This window comes from Amorphotheca resinae (assembly GCF_003019875.1).
Source record: "Amorphotheca resinae ATCC 22711 unplaced genomic scaffold M430scaffold_5, whole genome shotgun sequence".
NCBI classification, from domain to species: Eukaryota; Fungi; Ascomycota; class Leotiomycetes; order Helotiales; family Amorphothecaceae; genus Amorphotheca; species Amorphotheca resinae.
The window spans coordinates 1,606,972-1,623,330 of record NW_020194475.1 but is presented as its reverse complement, the minus strand read 5'-3'; the positions used below and the strand labels follow the sequence as shown (position 1 = coordinate 1,623,330).

General features: G+C 51.3%; 5 protein-coding genes across 5 annotated transcripts; 3 read left to right on the top strand and 2 right to left on the bottom strand.

Moving 5' to 3' along the window:
* Window positions 1-275: 275 nt before the first annotated feature.
* M430DRAFT_101050 (hypothetical protein) lies at window positions 276-2,923 on the top strand (the record flags this gene model as incomplete). Its single annotated transcript, XM_024860674.1, has 2 exons — window positions 276-2,603; window positions 2,660-2,923. 2 exons carry the CDS (start codon window positions 276-278, stop codon window positions 2,921-2,923), a joined length of 2,592 nt encoding a protein of 863 aa, XP_024721832.1.
* Window positions 2,924-3,268: 345 nt separating this feature from the next.
* Window positions 3,269-5,370, bottom strand: M430DRAFT_66249 (hypothetical protein; the record flags this gene model as incomplete). Its single annotated transcript, XM_024869217.1, has 6 exons — window positions 3,269-3,557; window positions 3,672-4,036; window positions 4,102-4,209; window positions 4,268-4,983; window positions 5,035-5,275; window positions 5,312-5,370. The coding sequence occupies 5 exons, from the start codon at window positions 5,368-5,370 to the stop codon at window positions 3,724-3,726; spliced, it is 1,437 nt and encodes a 478-aa protein (XP_024721831.1). The 3' UTR covers window positions 3,269-3,557; window positions 3,672-3,723.
* A 399-nt stretch (window positions 5,371-5,769) lies between these two features.
* Window positions 5,770-7,493, bottom strand: M430DRAFT_99994 (hypothetical protein; the record flags this gene model as incomplete). The annotated part of the gene is made up of 3 exons (XM_024870240.1): window positions 5,770-6,079; window positions 6,133-6,735; window positions 6,790-7,493. The coding sequence occupies 3 exons, from the start codon at window positions 7,491-7,493 to the stop codon at window positions 5,770-5,772; spliced, it is 1,617 nt and encodes a 538-aa protein (XP_024721830.1).
* A 2,986-nt stretch (window positions 7,494-10,479) lies between these two features.
* M430DRAFT_18707 (hypothetical protein) lies at window positions 10,480-12,680 on the top strand (the record flags this gene model as incomplete). Its single annotated transcript, XM_024863931.1, has 3 exons — window positions 10,480-10,603; window positions 10,653-10,787; window positions 10,840-12,680. The coding sequence occupies 3 exons, from the start codon at window positions 10,480-10,482 to the stop codon at window positions 12,678-12,680; spliced, it is 2,100 nt and encodes a 699-aa protein (XP_024721829.1).
* Window positions 12,681-13,686: 1,006 nt separating this feature from the next.
* Window positions 13,687-16,310, top strand: M430DRAFT_235370 (hypothetical protein). Its single transcript, XM_024864925.1, has 4 exons — window positions 13,687-13,875; window positions 13,987-15,685; window positions 15,800-16,057; window positions 16,123-16,310. The coding sequence occupies exons 1-3, from the start codon at window positions 13,772-13,774 to the stop codon at window positions 15,878-15,880; spliced, it is 1,884 nt and encodes a 627-aa protein (XP_024721828.1). The 5' UTR covers window positions 13,687-13,771; the 3' UTR covers window positions 15,881-16,057; window positions 16,123-16,310.
* The last annotated feature ends 49 nt before the right edge of the window (window positions 16,311-16,359 follow it).

Genomic DNA, 16,359 nt, shown 5'->3' with positions numbered 1-16,359 from the left:
CATCTTTACGCGCCCACTTTCTCGTCTTTCGTTTACAACGTGTATACAACCCAATACCACCACCGCCCTACCTACCACCAACGTCACCACCGACCTTGCGCACCTGATTCTTACGACATATTCGAATACAGTTACTTCTTCTCGGAATTGTTAAACATACTCGTGAATCACCATGAGGTTCGTACATCGGCATACAGTTTCCCCTTTCCCCTTTCCTTGGAGTCCCCCTGAATCGAAGCTGATAGATTTTCAACAGTTCCCCCTTGCGACCCCATATGTCTTCTGCAAACCGTGGAACGGCAAATCGGAATCGACGCAAGCGTTCCAGAGAACCCGAGGACGATATCCCTTCTGGTCTTGGTGTATCAAGCCCAGCTGGCGACATTCGATCCTCTCCTCCTGCCTATCCAATTCAGCATGGCGGTGATGACGACGATGATATTATAGAAGATGATGCTGAGATTGCTCTTGATATTGACGATGCCGACGAAATGGCAGAAGACGAGGATGGGATCGACCTATTCGGCAATAACTTCGAACGTGACTACCAGGCCCGTGACGATGACCGATACTCCGAGAGGGATATCGATGATGAAGGCGAATATGAGGCGCTTGATCTTGCGACTAGAAGAGGGCTTGAATCCCGCTTGAATAAACGCGATCGTGAACTGGCTCGTCAACGACGCATGGGAGCAAATGCTTTCCTCAACGACGACGATGAAGGAGACCTAGCCCAACTCACAACTGGACGACACAGACCCAAGCGTCACCATTATGACGAGGATGAAGAGGATGATGTGATGGAAGATATCATGGAAGAAGAACTCTCTCTTGAGACGTTGCAAGATGTAAAAGCATCCAGCTTGGTCGAATGGGTTTCTCAACACGCCGTCCAGAGAACCATCAAACGCGAGTTTAAAGCTTTCTTGACCGAATATACCGACGAGCATGGTGACTCGGTATACGGAAATCGTATTAAGTCCCTCGGTATGATGAACGCGGAATCCCTAGAGGTTTCATACGATCACCTCTCGTCTTCTAAGGCTATCTTGGCCTACTTCTTAGCAAATGCTCCTGGAGAGATGCTCAAACTGTTCGACGAGGTTGCGATGGATGTCACCCTACTCCATTACCCTGAATATGAGCGAATCCACTCAGAGATCCACGTCCGTATTTCAGACTTGCCAGTTCACTACACCCTTCGCCAATTGCGTCAAACCCATTTGAACTGCTTAGTGCGTGTCAGTGGAGTTGTCACCCGACGAAGTGGGGTTTTCCCTCAGTTGAAGTATGTGATGTTTGATTGCGCCAAATGCAATACCAGGCTTGGACCCTTCCAGCAGGAGTCTAATGTGGAGGTTAAGATCTCCTATTGCCAGAACTGCCAGTCTCGTGGACCGTTCAATCTCAACTCCGAAAAAACAGTCTACCGGAACTACCAAAAGCTCACTCTTCAGGAATCTCCGGGCACAGTCCCTGCTGGTCGTCTCCCGCGTCACCGCGAGGTCATTCTCCTATGGGATTTGATTGACAAAGCAAAGCCAGGAGAGGAAATTGAGGTCACAGGAGTCTACCGCAACAACTATGACGCTCAACTCAACAATCGAAATGGTTTCCCGGTATTTGCCACAATACTCGAGGCCAATAACGTCGTCAAATCTCATGATCAGCTCGCAGGTTTCAGGCTGACCGAGGCCGATGAGCATCAGATTCGAGCTCTCTCCAAGGACCCTCAAATTGTTGACAAGATCATTCAATCAATTGCCCCTAGCATTTACGGCCATACTGATATCAAGACTGCCGTTGCTCTGTCGTTGTTTGGCGGTGTTGCCAAGGAGAGGAAGGGCAAGCTTCATATCCGTGGGGATATTAATGTGCTTCTTCTTGGTGACCCCGGGACAGCAAAATCGCAGGTTCTCAAATATGTTGAGAAAACCGCACATCGTGCAGTCTTTGCTACTGGTCAAGGAGCCAGTGCTGTTGGTTTGACAGCTAGTGTCCGGAAAGATCCTCTGACAAGCGAGTGGACTCTGGAAGGCGGCGCATTGGTTCTTGCAGATAGGGGTACTTGCCTGATCGACGAGTTTGACAAGATGAATGACCAGGATCGTACCTCCATTCATGAAGCCATGGAGCAACAGACAATTTCTATTTCTAAGGCTGGAATTGTCACCACCTTGCAAGCTCGTTGTGGTATCATCGCAGCAGCTAACCCAATCGGCGGTCGCTACAATTCGACAATTCCTTTCTCCCAAAATGTCGAGCTTACGGAGCCAATTCTGTCACGTTTCGATATTCTTTGTGTTGTCCGCGATACTGTTGATCCAGCTGAAGATGAAAGGCTTGCGAGATTCGTCGTCAGTTCCCATGGAAAATCACATCCGGGAACTCTTGAAGGAGGTCAAGACTCGATGGAGGTTGAAGAAGATACGCGGGAAGAGCAGGCAGAAGGCCAAATCCCACAGGAATTACTCCGAAAGTACATCCTCTATGCGAGAGAGAGATGCGAGCCCAAACTTTACAACATCGACGAGGAGAAGGTTTCGAAACTCTTCGCTGATATGAGGAGAGAGTCACTAGCTACTGGTGCCTACCCCATTACCGTAAGCTTCCCTTCCCTTCTTCCCCTTATTATCCTAGCCGTCTAACATACAACTAGATCCGTCATCTAGAAGCCATAATGCGAATCAGTGAAGGATTCTGCCGCATGCGTCTCTCAGATTACGTTTCATCTCAGGACGTCGATCGAGCTATCGCCGTCACCATCGACTCATTCGTTGGAAGTCAGAAAGTCAGTTGTAAGAAAGCTCTTGCACGTGCATTCGCCAAATACACCTTGGCTAGACCAGGCGCTGGGAAGAAGACTGGAACGGGACGAAACTTGGAGCGTGGACAGAGGGTGCCTACTGCTGCAATGGCTTAGATTTATTTGTTTAGGGGGGGGGTTTTCTGGAGTTTTCATGGATAATTTTTTTGTGGTTATGGTTAGGTTCGGGGTTGTATAGTATATATGCTTGCTATGAATTAATGAGAGAAACTGTTCAACAAGTTGAAATTAGAGCACCAATGCTCCCGTCCAGTCTACAGATATGACCAATACTCTGGAAATCAAATCAGATAGCAATAAATAATAAGGGAAACCGTTTCTGAAAAAAAGGGGACTAAATATATCAAGCTCGTTACGTTTCGTTACGCCATACGCAAACTTTCATTTCTCATCAACCCTCCCCCCCCCCTCTCTCTCTAAATTTACAGTAGATCCAGGTACCCTACCTACCTACCCTACCTTACCGTACATAAATAAATAAACACCCTTATCTTATCCCAAAGCAAAATCCGCATTTCCAAAAACATCCCACCAGAGTCTCTGCTCAATCCAACTGTCTATAGCCTGCTTATATAGAGGCGCTTAATAAGTTGTTCTTTGAGTGTGTGTATGGATATTCGAAAGATCGAGAATTGTATATCTTGCGTTAGTATGGGTTGGAGATTGGGCTTGTTAGGTAGGTAGGTAGGTTGGTTGGGTTGGGAAAAGAAGGAGGTATGGGTTTGATGTTCTAGGGAGGTAGTTAGGCGGGATGAATGGATGAATGAAGAGACGTTATATAGGTGGGTATGCGAGGAATATATAGCAAAAAGAAAACTTATCTTATGACGGAATCCCTACCTACCTAGCAAAACTCCCCCAAAAGCATATAATCACGCCCCAGCCAGACAACTCACTCACATACACATCCCCAAAACCGCCAATCTTCCCACGCTCTCCGCCCATCCAAACACCAAATGCATGCGCAAAAAGCCCATGCGCTGCTCCAGCGCCCGGATCTCCTCGCCCTTCATGTCTGAGAGCTGGGCTGGCGTGCGGCCAAGCAGCTGTTCCCAGGCGCGAGCACTCCAGAGCAGTTTCCCGGCTGCGATGCTGCCGGTTTCGTCGAGGAGCGTGCCGATGATTTTTGGGTTTAGGGAGAGAGTGAGGGGTTTTGAGCAGTTAAGGCAGGTGGTGTGGAGCGTGTTGGCGTAGATGGGGATGCCGCAGCTGGAGGGGTGGAAGAAGAGGCGGTTAGTTGGGTCTTTTTTGGGGGGGGGGGGGGGGGTAGATACCATTCTGTGCACATGAGCATGTTGCGGCGATGATGGAGCACGAGAGACATCTCCATGATAGTGACATTAATATAGCCTGTGAAGACCTGGCGCGGCTCCGAGCGTACCCTGTAACTATTAGCAGAAGAATAATCAGAGTTAGCTCAAATTTGCAAGTCGAACAAACCATTCATCAATTTCAGCAAGCGTATACAAATTCCTATAAATCCCATGTTCCGCAGCCTCAATATCCCAGACATCTTCGGGGAACTCCAAACACAGGCTTTCCTTCTTGGTCAATCCTGCTGCGTACTTCTTCAACCAGTGCGCATCAGGAAACTCGGGATTGATATCGATCATTGTCGAGTGTTGGATGCCGATGTTTCCTTTCCCCGAGTATCCTACTCGATACCCGGGATTCGAGATCAAGAGAATCGTCTTTCCAGGCTGCCAGTCTTTCGCAGAATCGATGAGTTCACCCCAGAGCGTACATCGCGCTTCTGATGTGTGATCAAAGAGGATGATTTCTGCTAGGTCTCGCTCAGCTCCTTTTTTTGTCGTGATTCGTTTCCGTGCACCGATGCTCTTGATGCAGACGAGGATCTTCACTCCGGCGACGCCATCGTGGCCACTTCTGATATAGCTGTCGAGTGTCATGAGACCGGGGAGAGCTCGGTCTTTGTGATAGTCAAGCGGTGCGCGGCATATCTCGTCTGTGCTGCTGTTTGTGTGAATCATGATATGGTCGGAAGTGACGCGGCCTGGGAACAAGTTGGCGTAGATAAGTACTGAAGGTATCACCGTTGTGTCGGTCTTCGATGCATCAGATATGAAGACTGTCCAGATAGTAAGAAGCTGGCCGAGCTTGAGAGGGTACTCCTTGCGAGAGAAGTACAGTTTGATCTGCGAGGGAGTTAGCCTCGATGGATGTCAGCTGTAGGTCAAACATCAGACTGAAATAGCAGCAAAATCATCTTTCAATATCAAGTAGTGCCAGCCCGCAGCTTTCGGTTGCTTTTGGCTGCGGCCCCAAACGGTGCTCACGTTCACGACTCTCCCGACGAAGGTGACGGCTTTTGGGCCTGGGACTAGTTCTGCAATTCCTGATTCTTCGTACTCTCGTTCAGGATCCCACTTCCGGTTCAATGGGTCAAGCGCATCTGCCAATTCGCCTTCCGTGAAGCCATCGCCTTGTCTGGGAGGCTCTGGAGGTGCAGCGGACCCCGCTGACGTGGGAACTTCCCTCTTGTAAAAAGCCTGTATCGACGGATACGCCTGTGTTGGTGCCATTGTAACGCGAGATGCACCAGCTGGAAAAGGAGAAATGGTTTTAATGAGGGACTACCTTACAGCGCATGTATGATGGTTCTGAGAGACGTTGAAACTGCTTTGGGCGAGACACGTGGGAACACTCCTGCGCTAGGTAGTTTTGGACTAATACAGAAACACCCATCACACATTTCAACTTCAAACCTCGCATGAGAGGAGCAGCAATGGCGGTGCACATAAAAGTCACATTTCAAAAGTAACGGAAAACTATTCAGAAGAGCAATTGCACTTCTATTTGCTATATGTGTCTAATGAAAGAATGCATGACACTGATCGCCATGTTGTAGAACCTGAGGTTGAAAGGCCCACGAGGCAATCTAAACTACCTCTCCATCACACACCAGCTGGAAATCAGTAGAGCTAAAATAGTTTGTGCTCCAAGGTCATGTCATTCTCTGGCTCGAGACCAACACAGGCACGGAAGATGTTGGTCAAAGCACTTCGCTGCTTAGCAAGGGCGTTGACGACTGGCGTTCCAGGAGGAGTCAAAGGAGCTTTGAGCATGTAGCTGAGAACGCTGAGAACACTGTGGAAGTTCTTGAAGTCCTTGGTAGCAACACCGTCGGCGGATTGAGCCTTCCACTGGATACGAGACATCATCTCCGCAATGACAACGAGATCGATGATTAGTGGGGAAGCAAGAAGAGAGTCCTCGCAGACGTTGAAGATGCTGCGCGTGCTTGTTAGTATCGTACTTAATTTGAGAGAAGGCGGAGGGCTCACGAGATGGTCTGATGGCCACCGAGGAAGATCTCAGCATAGTACTCATCCAAAGCACGCTTGTTGTCACCAACAGCTGGCATGTACTTAATGACAACGGTGTGATCAGGGTGTTCGCCTTTCTTGTAGAGAACAGTGTTGGCTTCGACCATGTCGTCGACAACGTTCGACTTGGAAATCTCCTTGGAACGGAACTGCTTCTGGGAACTCAGGTTCTTTCCATCATTGTTTCCGAGGTGGTTGTAGCTGGCAATGGAAGTGAGCCGGATACCAGCGTTGATCAAGAAGTCAACGAGGGCGGACTTCATCTTGGTTTGGCCAGACTTGAAGTCATCACCACCAATGAACGCATTGTGCTTCTCGGCAAGGTCAATGGCACCTGGAACAAAGGTGTTCTGGGGAGATCCGTTGATGAATGGAACGCCTTCCAGAATACAGGCGACAGCAAACACGGTGGATGGCGCGACCTCCTCGTGACCATTCTCGATAGCCTTGAGGAGGTTGTCAGCGGTGTCATTGACGCCGGGAATGAGGTCAGCGAAACGCTCGGTGTTGGCAGTCCATAGAACAATAACTTTGTCCAATGCATTCTTCGCCTTGAATTCGCTAGTAATATATATGAGCCTACGGCAATCAGGATATTTCAAGGTTGCTGCTTACCGAACATCCTTGCGGATCTGCTCAACATGCTCGGGACAGGCCTTGCTGCCCTTGATCACGTTATCGGCACGATCCTCCTGGTTAGCGGCAATGAAATCGGGGTAGTAGATACTGGGAAGAGGAACCATCTCGGCCATCTCCTTCTTAACCTGTGCCTTAAGAGTGGGTTCGAGAACGGCAGCCCGGTCCATTGCGTCAGCCAAGTTCATGCTGCTGATGTCCCAACCACCAATGACCAAGTCATTAGGGTGGACCATAGGCAAGACATCATGGAAGGGGATGTTGACATCCTTGGCAGTCTTTGCATCTGTTCCAAGCTTCATCGTAGATCCCATGACGACCGAACCATAGTAGTTAGCAGCGCGCGGTCCCTCGCGAGTGTCCCAGACAAGGCCGCGACGGTTAGCAATGATACCGGCAGTGACCGTGGAACCATTGTTTCCACCCCACCCGACGAGCATCACACCAGTCTTTGGAACCTTGCGATCAACCTTGAAGTCGTAGACGGTCTCCTTGGGAGTAGCCACATACTTTCCGTCCGGTGATTGTTCGACCGAGGTGGTACGGTAAGTGTACCGAGACCTGATCTCGTTTTCGGTGTAGGTGACGTTGGGAGAGCTGACAGTGAAGAGATCCTTGTTCGCCGCATTGATTGAACCATGTCCGTTCGAGGAGCCCGCTCCGACGTCCGCGTGGGGAGCCATCTTTATCAGAGAGTATTCGGGGTGGGCTGATAGAGCGTGAAGGCGGTGATTTAGTTTCGGTGAGGATGGATACGTTTACTTGCTAAACGGAGAGTCCGATGCCCCTGCAGCGGAAGAGCAACGGGCTCCAGCGAACGGATGGTGCGAGCTGTTGAGAAAGGTGAGGAGAGACAGCACGGCGGAACGCACACGACTTACGAGTTGAGGAGATTGGAAAACGTCTTGACGACTGGTGCGATCACACTCGAAAGTGCGACCTACTAGGTTAGTTGTGGGGTTGGAGAGGGAGGTGGTGAACGAAGAGGTGTGAAGGGATTGGATTGATGCTTTTTCTGCCAAAGTGATGTTGATGAAAGAGAGAAGAGAGAGGAAGCGGGCGGGACGAGGAGTCTACATATATAGGGACTCGGCAGTCGTTCTGGTTGACGGTTGAGAGTGGGAAATTGCCCCACCAATCCACCATTTATCGTGCCCCGCCAAACACCGGCTGCGAAGGAGACTTGCGGATGGCGTGTCTATGACCAACATCGTAAGGTACGTGGGCAATTCCGAGCACGAGCTGGTTGTGATTGGATATCCTGGAGGGGAGTTTGGAGAATCTTCTGGAGAGTTGAGATGGGGTTATCGGGCTCCAATCGGGCGAAGAGGGAGATGATGCGTGGACAATTGATTGATTGATTACCTTAGGCAAGTAACGGGTGCATTATCAGGACGGCTCGCAAGATAGCAAGAAGTCTCTATCACGAAAGGCGGTGAGAGCGTCGGCAAAGCTGTGATGATCTCCTGTCGATCGAAAATGAGGGGAACTTCCCCACGACTCAATGGCAGAGCAGGACTCTCCTGTAAGAATGAAGTGTCTTCTGTATCATTCAAAGTTGCTGTGCTGTCTGAAGTATTATCCTCTCCAACACTGCTTCATTGGCGCGGCTGCGACCAGACCGGTTGTCCAGGCGCACGACGCGCCTTTTGTCCCTTCCGTCACCGTGTGGGATCCACTACCGCACGTCATGTGGGAGAGCGAGGTTGAAAGGCTGAAGTTGACCCGATTACTCCGCAAGGCACAGGAGAAAGCATCCTAAAAGTCCTGATCAGAATGGCGGTCAGGTTGCCAATAATGTTCCAGGGACTGGTCGCATGCAGATGTGTTCGGTTCTGAGTTCTGACTTGCCAGGCCTCGAACAAGAGGGGAGCGCGGCCAAGAATCCAATGCAGGGGCTGTCCAATGAACGGCCTGGATTCATGAGAGCCACGGTGTGAGAGGAGGACCCGTGAAGGTTCTGGTACAGTCCTGCAGCAGGAGACGACGACATCCGCGACAAGACAACACGATAAATCCCGAAGGCTCTGGCCGGAGACAAAACATCGTGTGCCTCGAGATCAATCATCTGAGCTCCGAGGTTGGCACTTCTTTGCGGTATATTAATAATACGGGGTGTTAACCTTACTATAGTACATCGTGCGCGGTCCAGAGTTGCCAGAGCACTCCGTCCAAATACCGCATTGTGAATCTCGATTCTCGCATTCTTCGTAGTCATTGGCTCTGCGCAGACCGATCTACGTCTCCAAGATGAGAACAGGGCCTTCCCCTTCGAGTCCCTCCTCTCAGGGTCCCCGACTCTCTCTTTCTCCGAATATTGCAAATTGCAGTGCTGATCGCGAGGAACCCCTGAGCCGGTCCTGAGGCCACCCTATCGGCGGCGGATCACGATTCACGACTCTGGCCAAGCGGCGGCAGAAGAGAGCTGGTGGGGGCGCGCAACGGCACTATATTGGCCAGCCGACTCTCCGTCATGGAGTGGTCGTGTTGACGAGACCCTTTGGATGGTGGTATGGCGTGAGCCTTGGGGACTTCATATCGTGGAAGAGAAGAGAATGGACCTCTCAAGCGCCCTGCATAGGTATGGAAAGTTTAACAGCGACCTTGCCTTCCCTGCGCTTGACTAATGTACCTATACCTTGCTGAGTCCACAGTCCAAGTATATGTACCTTATGTATATCCATGTACCTTCATGTACACACAACGGACGGAGTGCATATGTATGGTATGTGCCCAGTGCCCGCGACCTGTGGAGTACTTGCTGTACATGTGCGGAGTCCCTCTGTATGAGCGTTTCGAAGGGCACCAGGCCCTGCGCATCTCTCCCCAGGTCCCTCCGCCCTCACGTCCTCTGCTTCTGCTTCTGCTTCTGCTTCTTGGCCATGGCCCACGAGTCTCATGGAGTTGGAAGAGCAAGCAGCCAGATACATACACACACACACTGTATACATACCTACCTAATACAATACTTCCCTCGGTCCGGCCGAGCGTCCGACGCCTCCCTCAGATTTGATATTTTAATATTACCTCCGTAATATAATATTACAGTATCATGGCCCTCTCCGGCATTAATCTCGAAGCAGAAAGTCCTCACCTATCATTACCCCTGAACTTCCCAGCCTAGCCTCTTCGGGCGAGTGCACGTGCCACATCCTGAGCCCGGCCACCCTCCCAGCGTCGTGCCCGTTGTTATTGTGTCGAATGCATCGTCCATCCATGCTCCATCCCTCCCCTCGAGCCTCTCGACACTCTTCTGCAACATCCTCTCTTACACAACTCCCTCGTCCTTTTGTCCCACGATAGCCTCGACAGCCTCGACAGCCTCACGAGCCTCTCCGGACTCAGACGTCTCGCTCGCTTTGTTCTGCCTTACGGTCTTTACGTTTCTACCAGGTCGGCGCTTCCATTCGTTCAGTGCCCATTCTCCTACATCAACAAAAGGTCTCCTGCCAATACTACCACCACATCGTACCACCGTCATATAGATAATTGCAACTACCTAATACTCGAGAGCGCATGGAAAGCAACAAACAAGTCACTATCAGCAACTTCCAACCCATCTAATCCTTCTCCTCGTCGTTGTTTACCCCCGCGCATGTTTTCATAACGACAACAACAAATCCTCTCTTCTGAACGAGCAGTCAAGTTGCCGACCAGGACGAGAGCAGGATGGCAGACTCTAGTAGAGTATCGACCTTCCTGCCGACGATAAAATGTTCCATGTGCCTCAGAGACATCGAGATCTCCCAGATGGGAGATCATGTATGCCAGACTCCTGCAAGTTCTGTTGATCGTAGGTACCCCTCAATTGTGTGATGGCATGATGCTGATGTAACTAACAGGTTCAGCAACGCCCCCGCCAGATAATACTGATGGAAACCTGGATCACGCGCCTTACAAGCAGAATCCTACCAATGGCCCAAGCTATCTCAAGCCAGGACGGGCCATGCCGCCTATGGTTGATGTTTCCGCTGCGAGTGCGTCCACTCTGCTCTTGAAGTTGTATACACGATATTAACTGTTTAACAGACCGTCCCTTCCTTCCGCAAGGCCAACAATTAACCCCTGTGAGCCTGCCTCCGTCTCGAAGCATGTCTCCCGTTACTCCCCATGAGGGACCACGTACCCCCAACGATAGATCGCGGTCACCATTTGGGAGACCAATTCGGAGTGCAACTGCCCCTATACGGAGCCCCCCATCTCCTGAGTACATGTCATCAAATCTGGACAATCCGTTCCCCCCATTTCCAACGTCAAGGTCAGCCGCAAAAAGTCAACCTCAACAGGGTAGTGGGTACGGTAGTCTTGGAACATCACCTGGAAGAGCGGATCACATGTACGCCCCGGTTAGCCCGAGAACCGCAAGTAGTGGTGGACTTTTAAAGAGAGTGGACCAGATTATCCCCGGGCCTTTTGATGTCAATAGTCGCAAGGCGGACGACGCTGCATCTGATAGGGGACATCTCAGACAACGTAGTATGAAGGATTCGGCAATGTCCCTGAGGATAGCAGATGCTCCCGACCCTATGCCACGACCGTCTACAGCATCTGGTGACGCACCTGGACACTCTCGGACGTTTACCGATAGCTCGCACGGCTCTAAGTCACAAATACCCAAGGTTCCAAGGAAGAATGGCTACGGCGGCTTCGGGCCACCAGCAGGCAATGATGACCCTGGAAGTGAGCATCCTCCCCACCTGGAAGTGAGGTCGCAAACCTTTCCCCTTCAAAATGAAAGTCAAGAACCATTGTATAGGAGGCCGTCAGAGCCTGGTCCAGAAATGCGCAGACCTTCGACTTCAAATGGGCCTAACGAAAGGAGACCTAGCGTGAATGAAAGGGCAATGGGTAGTTCTCCGGACGGTCGTCGAAGACCATCGATGGGTGGACCAGATTTAACAAGGCCTCTTCCACCACGTGGTACGAGCTTGCTGAGACCAAGACTTGATGCGAAACCCGGCGAGGTACCCCCTCTCCCATCCCACGTAAACCTTGCAGCGGAATTTGGAGTTGGAAATCCGTATCACACGCCCACGGAATCACAGTCTTCGAATACGTCCGGCTCTAGCCAGGGTAGCAAAGCGAGTTCACGGTCGAGTCCACTATCAAGCGTTCCTGATCGGTCGCCCTGGAACGGTTCCGACTCTGCTAAGATGGACAGTCTCATGTCTGAGGTAGAGTCATCGATTACGGATCTCCAGCTAGGAGAGCTAAGCTCGAGTCCGTCACCTCCAAGGAAAATGGAACAATTTGCACGGCCGCTGGCAAGAACTCTCGAGCCCGCACTTTTCCCTCCAGAGTCGCCTATAGATCCTGCAATCCATGAAGGAGTCGTCTCGCCAATCCCATCACGCAACCCAGCTCGCTCCCAAGCTCCTCTTGATCTGGACCGCAGACCTACCCCCCGCCGACGCACAACATCGAAAGGTGATTGCAAAGGCTGTGGTAAACCTATCACAGGCAAATCTGTTTCGTCGGCTGATGGGCGTCTCACTGGACGGTACCACAAGGAGTGTTTTGTCTGCAACACCTGCTCTCAACCCTTCCAGACTGCGACATTTTACGTGCTTGACGATGCACCATATTGCGAGCGCCACTACCACACGTTGAATGGAAGTCTCTGCACAACCTGCGATAAAGGCATCGAAGGGCAATACCTGGAGAGCGAGAGTAAGCAGAAATTTCATCCTGCGTGCTTGACTTGTTCAGACTGCAAGCGGAATTTGCGCCATGGGTATTTCGAGATGAACGGGCGAGTCTACTGCGAGCGGGATGCATTCAGGCGGGCTCAACAGGGGCGATTCTTGGGACCCGGTGGTTCAGCAAGCAATCGCATGGAGCGGAGGACGACCAGACTGATGATGATGTGATCTTGATCATTTACGAGCACTGGTTGAACGTTCTTCATCCCACACAAAAGGCATTTTCTTTTCATCTTCGGTCTCCGGCCTGGCGCGGTCGAACTCTATTTATACCCTTTCTTTGCATTCTGGGATTGCACACATGCGGTGCATGGTTGGATTTTTCTGTTCCTTTCGAATTGGATATACCCTTTTTCTAAACCCTTTTGCATAGTACAGCATTATGGATTAATAGCTACTATCTAATGTTTATATGTATGTAGATACTGTCCTGGATGGAGATTTGAATATATTCGAGATCCATTTTGGAAACCGCTCTTGCTTGCTTCTATTGAGTTGTGTAATTACAGTAACTCGCCGTTCCATGAAACCTTGCACGCACGTTAAATTAAGCAAATGATCATCAGTACCACTCCATCCTTGCAGCGCACCCTTCATTCACCCCACACCCCCCCCAGTTGTAGTAGTGGCCACTACCATCATCATACAGTAAGTAGTCCGTAAGTTAGTAAGTTAGTAACTACTCACCTAAGGTTTCAAAACTGCTGATCTCGTTCCTCGGCGCCCAGTCAGCCATAGAGTGGGGGGGGGGGTTGCGGAGGATTCGAGGCTTGTGTATGTAACAGTATGTTGTACGTAGGTAGGGTGAATATTTTTGACTTGCTTTATTTTGTTTTGTTTTTTTTTGTGTATTGTATTGTATACCCCACATCCACCTACCCATCCATCTATCCTATACCTTATATATCTAGATCCAGATCCAGATCCAGATCCAGATCCACATTCTAATTCGGAGGTTCTTCGGTTACCGAGCAAGCAAGCAAAGCAAACAAGGCAGCGTGATGCTGAATCAAGGGAGATAGATAGATAGGTAAGGAAGGAACAGGAAAGGAAAAGGAAAGAGAACAACGATGCCGTCCCGATTCCGGACAACTTTGATACTGGTCGCGTGCCTGCTGGTCGCGTATCTATATGTGGGATTCCCTGGGGGGAGGGAGAGGGGTGGGGGGTTTGGGGGTGTGGTGAAGGGAGGGGAGAGAGGGGGGAATGGGGGGGTTGAGGAGGGAGAGGCAGAGGGAGAAGGGGATGCGCCGAGGGTTATGGGGACGGTGATGGGGATGGGGGAGTCGGTGGGCGGTGGATTGTTGGATAGTGTTGTGGTTTCGCAGGAGCAGTTCGTGAGAGAGTATGAGGAGTTGGGAAAGTGAGTGTCTCCCTTTTTTTCCTTGCGAGTTAAGCCTACCTATGAGTCGAGGTGGGGGAGAACGAGAGGAATGCTTGCTGACGCGATGAATGGTCTTTGATATGGATATAGGTTATCCAGCGCAGGCAAGATCTTCGGGACGTCATTGAAGAAGCTAGCAGGCGCAGGAGCGCACGCAGCAGTGCACGCCGCGGCGCTGACGGAGATGGATGCGCGGATGCCGTACAGCGACGCGGTGCCGTATGCGTACGCGCCCTTCCCGGCGTATAATACCGAGACGTGGAGACAGACGAATAAGGGCGAGTATGTCCCGTGTCTAGGGCCGGAGGAGGAGCTGGCGGACATCGTGGGGTTCTCGGGACATGTGGAAAGCTTGCGGCAGCCGGCGATGGGGTCGTATGCGCTGTTGGGCATAGATGGGAATATCTGCTTTGAGAGGGAGGGGAGGCTGGCCGCGTATGGGTATAGGGGAGTGAAGGGGAAGAGGGGACATGTGAAGAAGCGAGTGGACTGGGATGCGGTTAATTGGGATATATTGCAGGACTTCTGTTATCAGAAGAACTCGGATCGGTATGTGCAGGTTGATCAGCTTGGGCCTGTCAAAAATGCTGTTAGGGATGTCGAGAGTTCTTCAATGGCGTCCCACAGTACTGAGGCTGATGCTCAAGAACGGGCGTTGCTTGGTACATCTCAACTCACGATGAAACCCAAATCCCGAACAGCGGTTCTTCTTCGCGCTTCTTCCGGCAGGGAATACAGCGAGAACGACAAGCAGAACATTCGCTCTTTGGTGACTGAGCTATCTTTAAGAAGCGGGGGTGAATACCACGTCTTCTTGTTGGTTCAGGTAGAGGATGACCTTCCACTCTCGAAAGAATCATTTAAAGCCAACATCCCGAAGGAATTCTGGGGGATGGTAATTCCTTGGAACGAGGCCACGATGAAGGAATGGTATCCTCTGGTCCAGCAATCTCAATGGCTCTCTGTCCAGAAGTTTTCCCAGGAGCATCCCGAGTTCGATTACTATTGGAACTGGGAGTTTGACTCCAGATATACCGGCCACTATTACGATCTGCTCGAGAAGCTGGCCGCGTTCGCGAAAGCACAGCCAAGGAAGGGTCTCTGGGAGCGTAACGAGCGGTTCTATATCCCCTCGATCCATGGTCACTACGATACCGAGTTCCGCAAGAGGGTTGAGAAACTCTCCGAGGACAGCACGATATGGGGAGCCCCCCAGTTGTCGACGAACCTCGCATTGTCGAGCCTCGCTCCCGTTGGCCCCCCTCCTCCGGTGGAAGAACCGGGCGATGATAACTATCAATGGGGCGTGGGAGAAGAAGCAGATTATATATCTCTGACGCCCATCTTCAACCCCGTCAATACGAGTTGGCCGGGCCGAGACGATATCTGGGGCTACGCGGGTGCCGACGAGACCCCGCGGCGCGCAAGTATCGACGACACGCATTCTCGATGTAGCAAAAAGCTACTCGATACCATGCACGCCGAGAACCTGAGGGGAAACCAAGCCAGCGGCAAGATGGCGCCGCAGACCGTGGCCTTGCTACACGGGTTAAAGGCAGTCTATGCGCCCATTCCCGTGTTCTTCGACCGGGCCTGGAGTGGCTCGAGCCTACAGAAATGGTTCAACCCGGGGCCGAAGGGCGTCAGTGGGAGTAGTGAGGAGAGCCCGTTCAGCAAGGGGCGAGAGGTGCGGTTTGAAGGGAGTACCTGGCATGACAAGGCGGTGCCGCCGATGAGGCTCTACCGGGAATGGTTGGGGTGGGAGGATAAGGGGACCGGGGGTGCTGAGGTATGTTGTTTTTTTCCTTTTCTCTGGTCGTCTGTCTCGATCTCTTTGCTTGTCTACTTGTCAGTTTCACGGTGTAAGATTAGAGTGTATGTGCTGGTGCTGATATACTTGCAGTGGGAGAAGAAACATGGGCGGTCCTGTTTACCCGCCATGCTGCTCCAGCCGATCGACCTGGGCCGGGAGTCACGTGACTAGGTTGTGGTTACTCAGTCGTGACTAAGCACGGGCTGGGCCGTTGGTAGCGAGGAGTAGCGAAACGTAGCGACGACCGTAGCGAGGATGATGACTGTATTATTATTCAGCATTTGATGTACCTCCGTGAGGTATATACTCCTACCGCCTTCTTTCCCGTCATCCATTGTACGTAAGAAAGTAGGTACTCTCCGCTACTCATACGGGGCAATCAATTTCAGTAATTAATTTCTCCCTTTTAACAGTATACTCCGCAAGGGTGATCACCTGATCCCCACCCCCATTGGTCAATCCCCAGCGCGGGGAGCAGCGGGGCTCCAGTCGGCCCGTTACGAGCAGCGGTCTGGGGCACAGCTCCGCGATGTCATTGGAGATCTGCTCCAGGAACGCACTTCACCCCAGAGACAGCAAATAAAAACAACGAAAACATCGAAGTCCATGAGCCCCGTCTGTGAACAACAACTCCATTCTGCGATTCCTCC